This window comes from Protopterus annectens, chromosome 17.part0, assembly GCF_019279795.1.
Source record: "Protopterus annectens isolate FY-2018-M chromosome 17.part0, PAN1.0, whole genome shotgun sequence".
NCBI lineage: Eukaryota > Metazoa > Chordata > Ceratodontiformes > Protopteridae > Protopterus > Protopterus annectens.
Window position 1 is genome coordinate 550,681,296 of NC_056751.1, and position 18,174 is coordinate 550,699,469.

The 18,174-nt window shown below is 41.7% G+C and overlaps 1 protein-coding gene across 3 annotated transcripts in view; it reads right to left on the reverse strand.

Annotated features, from left to right (window-relative positions):
• Window positions 1-18,174, reverse strand: part of MOB2 (MOB kinase activator 2) — an 884,625-nt gene that overhangs the window by 526,601 nt on the left and 339,850 nt on the right. The window contains exon 1 of one of the 3 annotated variants that reach the window (XM_044059674.1): window positions 6,067-6,237. The exons of the other annotated variants lie outside the window; for them this stretch is intronic. Within the exon in view, the coding sequence (XP_043915609.1) occupies window positions 6,067-6,110 (44 nt within the window). The 5' untranslated portion in view covers window positions 6,111-6,237. Of the gene's footprint in view, window positions 1-6,066; window positions 6,238-18,174 lie in introns of those variants that run through there. 3 annotated transcript variants of the gene reach the window in all.

Below are 18,174 nucleotides of genomic sequence, written 5' to 3' on the forward strand. Positions count from 1 at the left end.
TCTCCAATGGAATTAGTTCAGTTGAAAAAAAAACAGTCAATGTTGCTAACTGTCAAATGGAACAAAAATCTGTAAAACAAGAAATTTTCTCCATTTACCAGAGGACAGTTTTCAAACTATACCAACTCTGACATTACACAATATTGAAGTAACAAGGAACTTTCTTAATAGTGTTATATGTAATGTCATTCTAATCAACAGGGGAGTTTTCAAAGAAACACATGAATTAATGGATGAATTATTGGGGGGGGTGACATAATGGTTAAAGTGTTTATCTCACAGGCACAAGGTACAGGGTTTGATTCTCACCGCTGAGAAAAAATAGCCAATCTTAAAATGGCATACAAAGGCATTTAGGCTAGTACTTGCATATGAAGCATACGAACATATATGAAAAACACTCAGTAATGCCCATTAAATCAAAAGCCAGTCTGACAAATAGCATGACCCCCACTAAATGCAGTGAATGCTTCCACTGCATAACTTTCCACCCAATTCCCTTCACTAAGCTTCACATTCCGGAGTTCAGCCTGAGAAGTTACCTATCTTACTTGACCTGCATGCCATACTAAAATCACTAGTTTGCATGGCTCCCCCATCAATCACTGTTCCAACCTTTATAAGGTCAATAAAATGACCATATTCCCTAGCAACACTGTGAAATCCAACATAATATGCTGACAATGACCAATCCTTAGCATTGGGTCCTGTGGTAACCCACACCATTCATGACTTTTTCAAACATGACCTTAAATCTTGCCAGGATCCTATCAGTTGACCAGTTCCTTTTACAGATGTTCAGTCTGGGTCCACAAATGCTGGCATTACTTTTGTAAGCAAACTCCAAGGTGGTGCAGTATTAAAGCATTCACTGAAGCAAAAATAGACAGACAGAAAAATCAGACAGGAATATTTGAATATTTAAAAAGATTTGTATTGTATAAGCCCAAATCACAACCTAGACGGTTTGCACTCAAGAACTTTCTGGAACCATCTTTTGCGCAAGATCTACTATCCCAGATCAGTTTATTTCTCTAAGTTATTGTTATGGAAGGCTGATTGCTTCAGATGGGATGTTAGGCAGATCTGAAGGCCGACACAGACTCTGGGTTTAGGATAAGTGAACTGATGAGACTTTGATAGGGGAGAAGTAGGGATCTGGAGCATGACAGGGTACACTCATGCCCTCCGTGATACCATAAACTGGCATAAGTACTGCGTAAACAGCAGACAACTCTAATTCTTGGCACTTTAGGTTAAGATCTCAGCTGAAGGGCCAAGCCAAGACCTCCAGCACCCTTCTCTGTCAAGCCAGTGCTTTGGTCCCTACCCAAGTAGCTAACACACTCACTCACAGGTTTGATTTACACACAGACAGACACCCACACCTGGGAAAGGCTGGCACAGTTTACTAGCTATGCTGCTTTTTGCCCAGACTATAAGGTAGTTATCAATGCCACCAGACAGCTATTTTAAGGATCTTAAAGGGTGTCTAATCTTACTGTGTAATATTACTACTAATACAAATGGTATTTTGACCAAGTGCAAGGCTATTAGGAGTGGCCCACAGTGTCACCAAATAAATATGCAAGTATTCTCAGAACTTAAATCTTTCTAGACAGATCAGCCACAATGAAATGTTTAAATATATTTAATAAAAGAACAGAACAATACTAAATATATATTTACAGTGACAGTTCAAAATCACAGAAAATATTTAAAACATTGCAGGACAGCCCGAGTATATCTACGACAGTTACTATACCCTAGAAACTTATTTACAGAGCACGACAGATGTGGTGAGTGGATCTTGTTGCCAGGTCCAAGACAGAATACAGAATGCTGCATCACTCCAAAAGACCTCTCAAATTAATACCTCAAATATTACTGCTGGGCTAGCTTGCAGAATGACAATTTCTTGACATCTGGCAACGTCCCAGGCCAAAAACAACCACTGATGGCAGCTGGTAGCATTTAGCAGCTACCTGTAAAAATACACAGACAAGGCCTTTTCCTCAGATCTTTGGCAAATGCCGGAAGTCATACAACACTTCCAGGACAATACAGAAAGCAACCTAGTTTTATACATTGTGTCTCCTTGCTGCACTGAAACTGAAAGATCTCATCTTTTATTGCATAGCTATAAAGTCATTTAATTTCTATTTTTCTAAAACTTGCTAGACTGAGTTTAAACTCCTGTATCCCAGTTTGCACTGTTAAAATATATAAAGTTACAATAGCACATGTACATTGTAGCTCTTTTACAGCAGGGTACACTGTGGTTACATTTCAAACAGCTCATTGCAAATACCTTCTAGCAGTTTGATATACAAATTTCTAATACAGTTGTAACACAAGCATCTTATATGAATCATGTTGATATTCACAAATGACATAATTATTTACAAAATTTCAGACAGCTGTGCTGGCAGTATCTCCCTTTGTCACAAGGGCAATGGATGCACTTGCATTCCATGATAAATTAATGAGGTAAATTAGGAGGATATATGAAGAATCAGAGGAAAAACTTAAAGTGGGAGGGTTCTCTTCTGACGAGATGCATCTGAACAGAGGAGTCAGTCGGGGGGTGTCATTTTTATCCTTTATTTGCTTTACATTTAGAGACACTGGCAAAGAAAATAACGGGCTGAGAAATTCAAGGACATAACTGAAGTAACAATTAAGTAAAGCTGGCCTTATTTGCAGACGATGCTATTTTATACCCGATTAAAAAAAAGAACATCTCAGTATTGTAAAGCATCTTGAGACAGTTTCAAGTCTTTTCAGGATATAAAAAATAAGATTAAACATATGCTACAGCTGTAAACTGTGAACCTACACATGAAAAGGTCCAGCAACACCCATATTTATGGCGACAATAAAATGGCGTATTTAGAAGTATGGATTAAAAAAGTATTGTTAGGGTTGCTAATATGTGGTTAGAGACTAAACAAAAGATAATACAAAAACTGAGAAAATAAACTGTTGTTTACAGATATGGATAGCAAGATGCAAGCAATGAAAATGTTATTAGTGTATTTGGTTTTATATACAGGACAGGCATATTTTTATCAACCAGAGAAGTTGTGGATAATAATTAATAAAAGGTTAAAGGAATTTAACTGGGCGTGGAAGAGGGCAAGGGTCAAGTGGGACAAGTTGATCCTTCCAACATAAGGTGGTTTAGGATTACCTGATTTGAAGGTACATTTTTAAAGCTAACAGTTAAGCCTCATATTCGCAACAGAAGCAGAAACCTACAACTCAAACTGGAAAGAGATGGTGATGAAATAGGGGGAAGGAATTCAAGAAAATCAGGAGACAGTGGGATTCTGGATGCAGATCCTTCAGGAAAACAGTCCTACAGAACATCCTATTCATAAAGTGGCAGAAAGTATTCTAAGAACTAAGCCACCACGAGTATGGAGAAAAGAAAACTGCTACTAGGGATAATTGCAGATAAGTGTACAAAGAATAGGCAAGAGGAGCCAGAATTCACTGGAGAAAAATGTCAAAGGAACCAAGGTATTGAGAGCAAATAAGTAGAGATGAGAGAGTAATAGAATGGGAAGAGGCCAAGAAGACATTTGGACTGCAGGCTAGAGACAGTCTTCCCTATCGAGGACCGACAGAGTATAGGCAAAGAAAAAGGGGACAGGGGAATTCTAAGTGAAAGACCTGTCCTGGTAGAGTTTTTAGTTGAATCTGGAACAGAAGCGGTCATTAAAAAAAGGGGTAGTAGGGCATATACAATATTGAACAATAACCATGGGAAATACATCACAAGAGGTTAGCAAAGATTGGGACGAGAGACCATATAGACAATTCACAAGGAAACAATATGAAGACATATACATGCCTCCAAAGTAAGCAAAGCCTAAAAGATTTAGTACATCTGCTTGGAAATGTCTGAATAGGCATTTTTATACCCCAAGTAGACCAAGATATTTTCCTCTGGTGATGGCAAATGTTTTAAGTGCGACAGGGAAGAAGGTAGCTGGGAACATATGTTTTGGGAGTGTAATGAGCTGGCAGACTTCAAAAATTCCCCAGAGAGTACTCTGTCAGAAATACTGGGTTGGCAAATGGATGCAACTAAATAAACTATTTTCTGAGCTGGGATACAAGATCTGAACTACACACAGTAAGGCCTTGTTAAGTTTAATTCCGGTGGCTGCCAAAAAAAGGTAATTACTAGAAAGTGGTAATCAAAGTCCAAACCCCAACTGTACTTGAAGTACTGAATATTTTAACAGATATGAAAGAACTAGAAGTTGGACTTTTAGAAAAAGGTAGAAAAAAATTGAAATTGTGGAAAAAAATAAATCCAGAACAATGTTCTGGAGGAGGAGCGAGTTTTAAGGGAAGGCAATAATTGAGTAATTTATGTAATGTCGGATTGATGACTATACAAAATATATGTAAAGTATAATGCTTGTAACTAGGAACATGTTAATATGGTTTGTTTTCTTTTACAGAAATGTACATTTACCGATGTCTTGCATGATAATTCAACAAAAGTGTTAAAAAAAGAGAAGACAGCAATGAGAAAAATCAGATATTCAGCAAAGACAGTTTCGGACACTTTACCCCTCCCCACACACAGGCACAATGGGAAATGTAATGCTTTGGACCGTGTACGTTTAACAGCATTGACCTCACTTTTGGTATGATGCAAATTATTCTTCCTTCGGTGAATCAGAATGAAACATCTGAGGAGTACACTGGATCAATAAAGTGGCTCTAACTGCACAGTGTTTCTATGTGTGGGTGCATGGGAGAGTACTTGTGTGTCTGTGCCTCTGCATGTGCGTGTCCCTCTGTGCCTAACAATTATTGCCACATAACAGACAGAGAACTCCTCGGATGTTTTATTCTGATTCAATAAATGGATAAATACATAAACCATATCAACAGTAAAGTCACCGGTGTGTGGGTGTGTGAGTGTGCGTGTACAGCCATTATTAAATACTTACATAAGGTATACTTTTGGTTGAAAGATCATGGCCAAGGTGCATGTATTTTGCACAGTGCAAAAACAGGGTGTCCCACATTCTGAACGTTTGTCACACATTGCCATCATTTGTGCTCCACAGTGGCCTCTAACCAGGCTGAGACCTATGTATATACTAACTTAAGCACATTTAATCAGATGGCAGTGAAAATGGTTTCCAGTCACTGTCAAATGGTTCTTCCTAACATGACCACCTGAGCAACACTTGACAGCATAACATTTGTCATTCTAAAGCAGTTGCTTTTCATTATAGATGGCAAGCCACTTTGTGATTACACAAATTAATAAATTAGATAAAGAACCATAGTGTGACTAACATTCATCTACCAGAGATAATTCCACATAATGTTTTTTCGGCTTTTCCCAGTTAGGGGTCACCACAGTGGATCACCAGTCTACAGATTGATTGGCAGTGGTGTTTTTACAGTGTCGAGTTGCCAGCCCAGTGCCCAGCCTTCATAGAAGGCACACACATACACACAAGCACCTATGTACATGTCTTTAAAACTCAGTCAACCGTAGGGAGGACATGCAGACATCAACACAGGAGCAGCTCATATTCAGTTAAAACCTGTGAATGAATACATAAATGCATCATATAATGCATACTAAACTGCTCCTGACGCAGGTTACTTTGGCAACATAAAGCACACACGGTCTCACCAAGCATTATTTCTGCAGTGTTTCCTGGTAAAGGTTCATCTTTGCTTTTTTTCTGCAACTTCTATTTTCCTGCCTTTCATGGAAATTAGTTGCTGGAAAGCATCACACTACACCTAAATCCATAAGCAAAATGGATGCCACATAAAACATAAGAAAGGCAAAGCAGGTGATTTATTTTCTGATGACATCTGTTCAATTAAAATAGGTACGTATTTCTTCTGTCAAAAAACATTTAATGGTTCACTAAAACACTGCTTTTTCTGCTCATATCAACAGCAGAAACTTGACAGATTCTCTAGATAAGCACATAGTAGAAGCTTACCTAAAACAAATGAATAAATGCATAAATGTGCAAACATTAACAAATTATAGCAACAGAAAAATCATACCTATATAGAACACAAGTGAAACAGACCAGCACGTCCATCTGCATACATCATTGCACGTACTCCATAACTGAAAGAACTGTTTCACAAACCTTTCTGTAAGGTGGAAAAGTTGGACAGAAAAGGAGAGAGAGGTGCTTCCTTTCCCCTTCAAGTAGAAAAGTGCAGAATATAACAACTCTGTGGGACAGCTTGTGGTCTGCGCTAGTTAAACTCAGCAAAATGCATTCTGATTATAGAAGGCCAGGCAAGCAATTCTAAAAAAAAAAAAAATGAATGGATGCAACTTGCTGTCTAAAACATTGATTGCTTCACATCTGAAGCAACACTTGCCTCTTTAAGCACTTTCTGTTAACCCTCCCTGGCCTTAAGCCATAGCTGGAAATGCTAGGTCTATCTGTCCTCACCCTAGACACCTGACAATCAAAAAAATATCCCTTACTTACAGCATTTTTTTCAAAGAAGCAATATAAAATACACAGTTTTGTGTGTGTCCTATCACATAGTTAATATAACTAGCAGGCAAACTGGACGTTAAACTCGCACTCCATTTCAGGAGGCCAATCCCATGGGTATGCAACATTCCTTCACGAAGGACTGTGTTTAAAATTCTTACTTAATTGTATGCATTCAAAGCCAGCACCTGGGAGAGGCTTTGCAGGCACTCACATGCCTGAAAAAAATCAAATATATATTTTACTGAAGCACAGCATTTGGAATCTTGCAGCAAGATGGATGAAAATTGAAAACATCGGTTCAACCGTAACCAAACATACAATACTTCTATGAATTTATTTTTTACTCCCAAACTAAAGCATCAAGCATTGCTTTCCATGATGGGGGAAAAATACTGCATTTTAAGGCAGTGCTCAAACTGCTATATGATGCAAGTGTCATAATAAACACTAAGGGCATGAAGGGGAGGGTTAGGACAAATGCACTGGACCTAGCTGGTTAAAGTCGATGGGGGAGTAAGTGCAGAGGTGCCATGGTGAAGCAGGGGTTAAATGACTAAGGGAGAGAAATATGGTGAAAATGAGATGGCAAGCTGTGGTAAACTTTGTAAAAGAGAAAGGTGAGGGCTGAAAGATGGAAATGGGACTAGTGAAGACAGGCATGTCAGGAAGGTGAAAGCTTACATTTCCTCAGAAATGAAAAATCACTCTTGGGACAACCCAACAGGAAGAGGTGGGGCTCAAGTATTCCACTGCCTAGTATTTCTTCACAGAAATGGGGAAGCCAGGATAGTTGCAGGAGCAGGCAGGAGAGACGGGGGCTGTGCACATTGGAAACACAGAGTCATGGAACAATAGGAGAAGGGAAGGATGGTAATGGTGGTGACGTTAAATGTGGTGGCTGGAACATCTAACTAAAAGGACAAAAAAACAAACATTTCAGACAGTACATGAGGATATTGTCATGTGGCAGGAAATAAAAATAAATGTTGGGGAAGGTAAGAAATGCAAGACAAGTGCAGGGAAAAAAAAAAAACAGGGACAGAACAAGATGAGGGGATAAGGTAAGAGATGTGTTATTGCTCGTTGAAGGAGTACCAGCGGGATGGTTAAAGTAAGGAAGAAAGGTGGGCGTTTATAAATCTATGTAATATGCAAGGAGATTACAGAAGAGTGCAACAGTCTAACAGCCAGAGAGAGACCAGTGGTGCTTCTAAAGGGAGAAATGTTTGTGAAAGAAAAGAAAACAAAAGAGACATCTATACAAGTAATGGGAAGGAACGTTTAACAAGATAATGGAAGGAATGACACCGTGAACATACAATAACGGAAATTTAGGAAAAGGCAAAAACAAAATGAAAACTTTATTTGGCAGATGAGCAAGCCCTTGCACCTTCCTGTTGAAGAGCTTCACACACACTCCTTCACTTAATAATACTATTTACTTAACTTACTGCCATTTGCTTACCAGTAAAGTCCAAATGAGCAGTGCCCTTTTTCAGTGGACGCTTTGGGAGAAAAGCTCCATTACAGACAACACACAGGCATCATTTGCATAGTTTCATCATTTACAGTCAGTGCCATTATTCTGACATTGTCAATGTCAGTTACATCACTTGCAAACAGTTTTGATTAATAAAAAGTATTACATTTTTCATAAACTGTCAGATTTTACTTACAAATATTTGTTATAAAGACTATATGGTACATACTCAACTGCAATACATAAAGACATAACTCAATTACATGACATTACAGTTTGGTCTTTCTTGTAGTCTAACCCTCAAATCAGCAGGCACAGGCTTCTCCTGGAAAAGAGCACACTGATCTCTGAACGTGAAAGGTGTTGGAGATGCATCATGGGACAAAACCTTCAATGTACTGGTCACTCGGTGACACAGACACACACACAGACACACGCCTCAATACCCCCCTCTGAGGTCAAGCTTACTTCCACCTTGATCAAACACCAAGATGTACCAATGCATTTTTCTGTAGCAGTAATGGGGGAATAAATGAAACTGTCCTTGCTGCTTGGGTGGGGGTCAAAACGTTGCCTGTTTCATTACCACATTTATTAAAAAAAGGAACAAAACTTATTTTGGAAGGTCTGCCATTTTGTTTAATTTCAGAAATAAAACTTCCTTTTCTTATTTCACTTTCACCACTGCAGTTTTCCTAGAGTTCTGCTTCCTTGAATCAGCTCTTTTACAATTCTCTTTTGCTTGATGTTCTATGTTCGACTCCCTTGCATCATGGAAGGACACCAAGACAGACTTCAAATTGTGCTTTGCTCTCGAGTCGTTGCAACCTGAATGAGGAGTAAGCCAGGTGTGGAGGTGTAGGAAGCTTTATTTCCTGTTTAGTTTGATTTTGGTACATTTTTGACTGTGGAACTGTTCTTCGTTTCATAGACTCATGTTCTTACAAAGCTTACAGCCAAGCGAGAACACCAAGTAGTACAGCCACATCACCCAGTACTGATGAGAAACCCACAGCGCCCCCATTAAGCATACTTTCTTTACATATCCTGGTGGAAATTTGAACTCATTCACCCAGTAATAAAGACTGGTTTTAAAGGCTGTGTAGTACTGTGCTTGAGTGGAAAGGACAGTCTGTTCCAGAAATGGGCTACATGCTGGGTTGCATGTCACACCAACTGGGCATGCTGATGCTACCGTGTAGTTTAGGTCCCTAGAATTGCTATTTGCTTTATCACTTGTATTATTAAGGTGAAGGAGTCCAAAGAGTGCTGGGTCATTCAAAGCACAGAAAGCAAAACAGGGACCACCCCCAGACAAAAAGCACAGTCACTGATACTTCTATCAGAGTAACTAAAGGTACTGAGACCCAAATTTTTTTGACAAGGAAACACTAAATTCTCTAAAGCTGGTTTAGGTGCTTAATGAGGTACATGTTGAAGGGTTCATTTTATTTAATGATGGACCTAAAAGAAGGAATGAAGTGGGACTACAAATTCTATGGACCTTGAGGGGATGCATTAAAGGACAGGCTAAGAAAGGTAGAAGAATTTTCTAACCACCACAGAGAAATTTTATTAATGTATGTACCAAAGTCCCTGATAACCATGCCACATTTAAGTAGAATGTTATATGGTAAACAGTAGCCATGCTAAATTTACCAAAACTATGCTGCATTTCTTGGTGGTAAGGGTAAGCCCATTAATAATAACAAGTAAAAAGGAAGAAAGCCAAACGGATCAGGAGACTACTGTATACAATTCAATCCAACAGCTGTGCATATAACCAACAATGAACGCTTTATTAATCTGCGTTTTCGTCCAACAAATGACTTCATCAGATACAAATTAGTCAAGTCCATTTTTATACATATTGATTAAAAGCCTACCCAATCATATCAAGCTTTTATTTTCAAAATAAACAAATGAATTGCTTCCTTCCATTACGTCTTTCTATTTTACCTTTCTTTCTTAAAATAATTAAAAAATGTTAAAATGCAAATGATTAAATACCCTTAGTAAAAATGTCACTAAAATATATTAAAACTCATTAATCTAGCTTTTACACTTGTTTTTTGTTCTGTTGTATTAGAATGGAAATCATGAGCAACTGGATATATAGTAGTGTTTAAAATTTCATTGAACTCCACATTTAAAAGTATATTAATAATAATCCAAGCATTTGCTTGGTCCAACCTTTGCTGGAGAATGAATGTATTATAATGACATTTGACAAACTCCTCCAGTTCACAGTTATCAGCGAATTTAGCTAGACAAAGCCCCTTGATACCAGCTTTTGTATCACAAAAGAGTGAACTTGGGACAGAGCCTTGTCCAAAACCACTAGTGAAAATTTTCTGCCTACAGTGACTGCACAGAATCTTAACGGTATGGGTTGTTAACCGGCCGTCTTGCAGAAGCCAGGGAACTATGTATGAGCTAATTTTGAATAGGAAGAGTCTGTCAATCTCAGCTTGGAGGATACGGTCAAAGACCTTGCCAATGTCTAAGTAAGCATTGTTACTGTATGCACCTGACCCTTGGGTGTTCTACATTCAAGGTTTTGTGCACTCAAATAACTTCTTGCATCCAAACAACCCAATGCTAAGTCTACAACTAAAGTGATAGTCTGCCATTTATGTCAGGTTTGTGCAAGGAAATGTCACGAAAATAATAGCACATAAATGGCAAAGGGCAGTGGTACTGATTCCATTCGACTGACATTGTTTCCATATTAAAAGCAAAGGCAGGCTGTACAAAATTAATATTTCTATACTTGTCAAACAATGGCATTGTCAAAATAATTAATTTAATGCAGCAACTTTTCTTTTTTCTGCTGCACCCTAAACTATGATCCATCACTTAGAGAACACTAACGTTCCTGCTCTGATGCTGCACAGGCATGAAGCTCTGACCACCTCCCAGATGACCTGTGCTTGGCTAGCAGCATGGGAGCTGGAGTTGGGTCAGGAAGGATGGAAGTGAGCAACCATTACTCATCCTGGGTGAAGGAGGAAGCTCTGGCTTGCCAAAACCTACAGAGAACACCCCCGGTTACACTCATTGCAGCACAAGTGTGCTCAGCATACACTGCCAAGCTGCTTCTCACACAGAAGCAGCCCAAGAATTAGCACATGCATGCTTCTGAGGTAGGCAGCAGACTGCAGCTAGAGCAGTGATGGCTAGAAGCTTGGTGGGAGTTAGCAGTGAAGTACTGATGGCTGCCCTTGTGATGACCCCTGTGCAAGACTAATTTCACAGGAAATTAACAGGCCAGTAACATCTCTCGCCCAGTGAGGAACAAATAGGTCAAATGATCACGAAGAGGACTGGTGGTCAGCAGGCAGAGGTGTAAAAGCAAATGGTGATCATCACCTTGCTTGAATACTACAGCTACATATATATTTGGTCTTACAAAGACAAACCGGTAAATCCCAGAGTTTGATGTAGACTGAATAATTGTGCAAACACAGAACATAATGCAACAGGGCTTCACATCCTGCACTGTCCCCCCCCCCCTCTATTCACAACCACCTCTGAGGTTACCAAAAATCTTTAGTAAAGGGCACATTTATTTCACAAACTACTTTTGTGATGAAAACTGACAGAACTAGTTCCTAATTAAACTGTACAATTCCCAATGCTAACTAGTTTCAGAAAGACACAAAGTACAGTTTTGTACCTACCGTAAATGTAGATGTCCGATAGGTATGCATCTGCAGTCATCACATATGGGTTGTCCTGCCTCAGGCAGCCCTTCGGTCGGCCGGATTCCAAAGTCTGGGTCTGGCCTCAGCTGATGTCGCACTTTCCCCGACGTCAGAGCGTCTGGGGTATAAAAGCATCAGCCGACGGCATTTTCCTCAGTTTTTCTTGCCCCAGATGCCAGGTGCCCTCTAAGGAAGGCTAAAATTTGGAGATATGCATTGTAAAAAACAAATCCAAACATGCACAGTACTATAAAAACAAATACACCATAACAGATCCCCCCAGCTAGCTATAAGAGGGGTAAGTACCCAAGAAGTATACCACAGAGGGAAAGGAGGGAGGGTAAACCTGACTGCAGATGCATACCTATCAGACATCTACATTTATGGTAGGTACAAAACTGTACTATGTCCTTCAAGGATGCATCTGCAGTCATCACATATGGGTAGAATACCATAGCCAATCTGGGGGTGGAGGTACTAAGTAAAGGATGGTGTAGCTAAGATACCCTGCAGGACTGCCGTAGCAAAGCCTGCTCTGGATCTGGAGTATAAAGGTAAATTGTAATGCTGGGCAAATGTATGCACGGAGCTCCATGTAGCAGCTTCTAAAATGTCTTTGGTAGCCACCCCTCTTAGGAAGGCTGTGGTGGTGGCTGTGGCTCTCGTGGAATGAGGTCTAATGTTAGCTGGCAGTTTTTCCATGACAGGAGTAACAAAAACGAATGCAATTTCCTATCCATTTTGAAATTGTCTGTTTGGAAATTGCTTTTCCTTGTGCCCCAGCAGCATATGCTACAAACAGCTGGTCAGTCTTTCTGTAACTTTTAGTTCTGTCCAAGTAGTAGTGCAACTGTCTGTGTATGTCCAGGGTGTGCAGAACTTTCTCCCCTTTATTTTGTGGTTGTGGGAAGAATGTAGGCAAGTGAATAGCTTGGTTCAAAGATACCCTGGATACCACCTTTGGTATAAATGTAGGATTGGTTCTCAATGAAACTCTGTCCTGATGAAAGATAAGAAATGGCTGTACTGCCATTAGAGCTTGTAACTCAGACACTCTTCTTGCTGAGGTTATGGCCAGAAGGAAGGCAGTTTTCCAAGACAGAAACTGTAGATCTGCAGATGCTGCTGGTTCAAAGGGAGGAAGTGTTAGTTTTTCCAACACGAAGTTAAGGTCCCAAGTAGGTAGAGGTGGTTTCCTCGGAGGATTGATGTTTTTGATTCCTCTTAGAAACTGTCTCAGGAGAGGATGAGAGAAGACAGGTGGATTAACATTGTATTCTGCTGAAATTGCTGAGGCATGTATCTTAATGGAACAGTAAGACAGGCCGTTATAGAACAATTCTGCCAAATATTACAGTATATGTGCCATGTTCATCACTGTTGCATCTAGGCCCTTTATTGTGTAAGTGTGAAATCTTTTCCATTTTGCTGAATATGCCTTCCTTGTGGAAGGCCGGCGAGCTTCCATAATAATATCCTTCACTCTCTGGGATAGCTTATCCTGAGGAGGAGTCATGGTATTTTCCAGGCAGTTAGCTGCAAGGTTTTCAGGTTGGAATGCAGAGTCTTGAAATTGTGCTGTGTCAGTAGAAGTGGCCATAGGGGAAGAGGCCACGGTTTCGTCTGTGACATGCTCTTTAACAGTGGGTACCAGTGCTGTCTTGGCCAGTTTGGAGCTATCAGAATCACTCTGGGCTGCTCTGTCCTGATCTTCAGTAAGACCTTGGTCATTAATGGGAGAGGTGGAAAAGCATACACTGTTAGAGCTTTCCAGCTGAAAGAGAGAGCGTCCACTTTCCATGCTTGTGGGTGGTATGTCCTTGAGCAGAATTTCTTCAGTTGATTATTGTGGGGGAAGGCGAACAGATCTATTTCCGGCCCTCCCCACGATTGTGTTATGAGTAAGATGTCTGGGTGCAGCATCCATTCGTGTGCATCCATGGTATTTCTGCTTAAGCTGTCTGCCAGTATATTGTCTTTCCCTGGCACGAACTGGGACTGCAGCTGTATATTGAGTTTCAAGGAAAGTTCCCATAGATTCATTGCCAGTCTGCAAAGAGGGTAGGAATGGGTGCCTCCTTGCTTGTTTATGTACCACATAACTGTGGTGTTGTCTGTCCTTATGAGTAGGTGGCCTTTATGAAGAAAAAGTTTGAAGGCCTCGATTGCGTGCATCACTGCCAGCATTCCCTTTTGGTTTATGTGCATGCGCAGCTCTCTTTGTGACCATAGCCCTTGGATACATCTGCCCTCCACGTGTGCTCCCCAACCTTGGTCTGAAGCGTCCGTAGTAATGGTTTGGTTGGCTCTTGGCTTGCTGAAGGGCAACCCACTGTTCGACTGGCAGGCTTGAGCCCACCACAGAAATTCCTTTTGAAGGCATGGAATGAGTGGGATCAAAGTTTCTAAGCTGTGACTGTGCTGAGTCCATAAACTCCTTAGGTACCATTGTAATTTTCTCATATGCAGCCTTGCTTGTGGAATCAGAAGAATGCAAGATGCCATGTAACCCAGGGCCTGCAGGATTTTCCTTGCAGTCAGCTGAGTTTGTCTTGTCAGATTCTTGAAGTAATCCGGTAGTTGTTTTTGTTTTTCTTCTGTGAGAAAGGCCATTTGGGTGGTTGTGTCTAGATCCGCACCCAGAAAAGTTATTCTTTAGGATGGAACAAATCTTGATTTGTGGATGTTGACTGTATATCCCAAGGCCTGCAGTAGGTGGATGGCATAATCCAAGTCCTTTAACAAAGTTTGTTTGCTGTCTGCTTGTATAAGGCAGTCGTCCAGATATGGGTAAATTTGAATCCCCTGAAGTCTGCAGTGTGCAATTACTGATGCCAGGCATTCCGTGAATACTCTGGGCGCAGTAGATAAGCCAAAGGGCAATGCTGAGAATTGATAATGCTCTGACCCTGCAAGAATTCTGAGGTGTCTTCTGCAACTTTGTCTGATAGGGACATGAAGGTATGCCTCCTTGAGGTCTAGAGTCACCAGCCAAGACCCCTTGCCCAGCATGGGAAGGAGTTGCTGTAGAGTCAGCATTTTGAATTTTGGCACAATGAGGTAAGTATTCAGTGTGGACAAGTCGAGAATAGGCCTCCATTGATTTTCTTTTCCTTGGAACAAGGAATAATCTGGAGTAAAATCCTTGGCCTTGTTCTGAAAGAGGTACCTTTTCTATAGCTTTCATTTGTATTAAGTTGGAAATTTGTTTCAAAGCCTCTGCCCTCTGATTTGGTGGCAGGTCTGGCATGCCTTTTCTTTTTGGCAATGTGTGGAAATGGAACCTGTATGCTTTGTCTATTATTTGCAGTGTCCATGTGTCCCTTGTAATGCTGTGCCAATTTTTTGAAAATAAAGAAAGCTTTCCGCCCAAAGGTGCTTCTAATTGAGCCCTGGTCGGCGGAGTTGAAACAAAGTCATTGAGTCTGTCCTGATGTAGCAGTTGTAGTTCCTGCACTACCTCTCTGGTTGGGAGGCTGCCATTGACGGCCTCTGTAGGAGCCTCTAGCTTGCCCTCTACCTCTGGCACGCCTATTCCTGCCTCTCTGAGATCTGTGAGTCCGGAAAGGACCAATTCTTAGTAGGCCAATTTCTGCTGAATCTCGGTGGTTGGACTTGCAGAAAGTCTTTGACTGTTTGCACAGATTTTGCCTTTTCTTCAAATTTCTTTAAGACATCTTGAGCCGTGGAACCAAATAATTTTTGCTTTTCCATAGGAGCATCCAAAAGCTTAGCTTTAACATGGTCTGGCAGAGATTGTTCCTTCAGCCAGGCATGCCTACGTATGACTGCACCTGTCATAGCTGACCTACATGAAGCTTCCAATGCATCATAACCACACTGCAAGAAATGGTTACTAACCTGCTGGGAGTTATGTACCAGATCCTGAAGTGATTTGCAATCAAGGGGTTCAGAAGAAGACAGTTTCTTATGCAATTCATCTAACAAATACTCTTGGTACTGTATCATATGAAATTGACAATTTAATGCCCTCATGGAAAGAGTTGCAGAAGTATACACTTTCTTACCCCATCTCTCTAAAGCTCTGGACCCCCTTTCAGAGGGTAGAGGATTTCTAGCAGTGGCAGCTGCAACCCCTTTTGGGCCCTGGGAAATAGTTTCTGGATCAGCAGAGTGGGCCTTGTACAGGTGTAGATGCGAGTCCGGGACCCTGTAGTACCTACCAGGTTTGGCAGGAGCCGGAGGGAGAGAGTCAGGGGCTGTACTAGCATCAGAGTACACATCATCAATGACATTCAAAACAGGAGGTATAGCTAAAGGCCTATGCTGAGGTAAATGTAAAAAGGTCCTTAATCTCTTTCTAGAATCAGAGAATTCCTGACCCTGCCATTGAAAATGCAGAGTGCAATGTCTCTCCAAAGGAAAACTCTTCAGGAGGGGAGGCTGAGGGAATAGATTCTTCAGCATCAGAATCCTCGTAGGCCGAATAAGCCTCCTCCTGGTGGTCTGAGAGTAGAGCCATCAGTGGACTCATCTGAGGAGTGGGGGTCAGAGGGCTCAACCCTGGGCCTTTTGTCTGGAGGTGGTTGAGAGCCCCTGTCCGGATGAGGTTGAGAACCTCTAATTAAGGAGATAAGATCCTCTGCTAAGCTAAGAATCTGTGAGCCAGTAGAGGGTCTCTGAGAGGTAACCTTGGGAGGCAAAGCTTTAGAAAGTTTAGCAGCTTTAGCCCTAGAGAAAGCCTTAATGGACATGGATGCAGGGGGTCTGGCTGCACCACGTGCAGGGATAGACTTGTCTAAAGGAATGGTGTCGGAAGGTTCCTGGACACCAGTTTCAGTAGGTAATTCAATAACCGACTCGGCCGGGGCCTCCGGGGCCGAGGTAGTCGGATGTGCGGTTTCGGTAATCGGAAGTACCAAGGACTCTAGACAGAGACACTTGCGGTAGGCCTGACCGTGGTTTCAGCCGAAACCGCGGCCCGCGTGTGTCGGTCCTTGTCCTTCCATTTCTTAACTAAATGCGAAGTCGGAGTCTCCGACGGCATCTTGTAAGCAAAACTAGCCCCAAAGAATTCCTCTGCAAACTCCGACCGACGTCTAAGAGTTCATCGGTTGAAGGAAGCACAGGCTGAACAGGCCGAGACGTCGTGGTCTGGGCCTAGGCAGGGGAGGCAGTAAGAGTGGAAATCCTTATGAGGTATTTGTTTCCCACAAGTTAAACAATTATTAACTTTATATGACATCGGCTGAGGCAAGAAAGAGTCCCCAACGGGGTACTTAGCTTTTTCGAAGTCTTCGGTAGCTGAACCACAGGAGCTGGCCGACCGGCACTTGCGAACTGCTTCTGCTTCGGGCACCACGCGGCAAGAAAGACTGGGGAAAATGGCGTCGGCTGATGCTTTTATAACCCAGACACTCTGACGTCGGGGAAAGTGCGACATCAGCCGAGGCCAGACCCAGACTTTGGAATCCGACCGAAGGGCTGCCTGAGGCAGGACAACCCATATGTGATGACTGCAGATGCATCCTTGAAGGACATCTACAGACATTGTATTGCTAGCTCCCTGCTTTCTATATACAACTGTTTAAATATATTAACTTTGCTGAAGTAAAGAAAATTACAATGCAACAAGCTCATGCATTTTTTTTTTTTACCAATGTAATCCTTATCTTTTCTGTTTTGGCTGCTGCTAAGAGGTTGCCACAGCGGAGCATTTGTATCCATTTCTTCCTGTCCTCTGCATCTTGCTCTGTCACAACAACCACCTGCATGTCCTCTCTCACCACATCCATAAACCTCATCTTAGGTCTTCCTCCTACCTGGCAGCTCCATCCTTAGCATCCTTCTCCCAATATACCCAGCATCCCTCCTCAGCACATGTTCAAACCAATGCAATCTCGCCTCTCTGGCTTTGTCTCCAAACTGTCCAACCAGAGCTGCCCCTCTAATATACTAATTTCAAATCCTGTCCATCCTCATCACACCAAATCCAAATGTTAACATCTTTAACTCTGCCACCACCAGCTCTGACTCCAGTCTTTTCATCAGTGCCACCGTCTCCAACCCTTATAACACAGCTGGTCTCACTACCATCTTGTAGACTTTCCTTTTCACCCTTACTGGTAGCAATCTGTCACAAATCACTTCTGACACTTCTTCGCCCACTCCACCCTGCCTGCACTCTCTTCACATCTCTTCCACTCTCATTTCTCAGAATGGTTGATCCCAAGTACTTAACTCATCCACCTTTGCCATCTACTCCCTGCATCCTCACCATTCCTCTTTCCTCCCCCTCATTCGCACACATATATTCCATCTTAGTCCTACTGACATTCAGTCCTCTCCTCTCTAGAGCACATCTCCACCTCTCCAGGGTCTCCTCAACCTGCTCCCTACTCTCACTACAAATCACAACATTATCCATAAACATCATAGTCCTGGGGGACTCCTGTCTGATCTCGTCTTTCAACCTGTCCTTCACCACTGCAAATGAGAAAGGCTC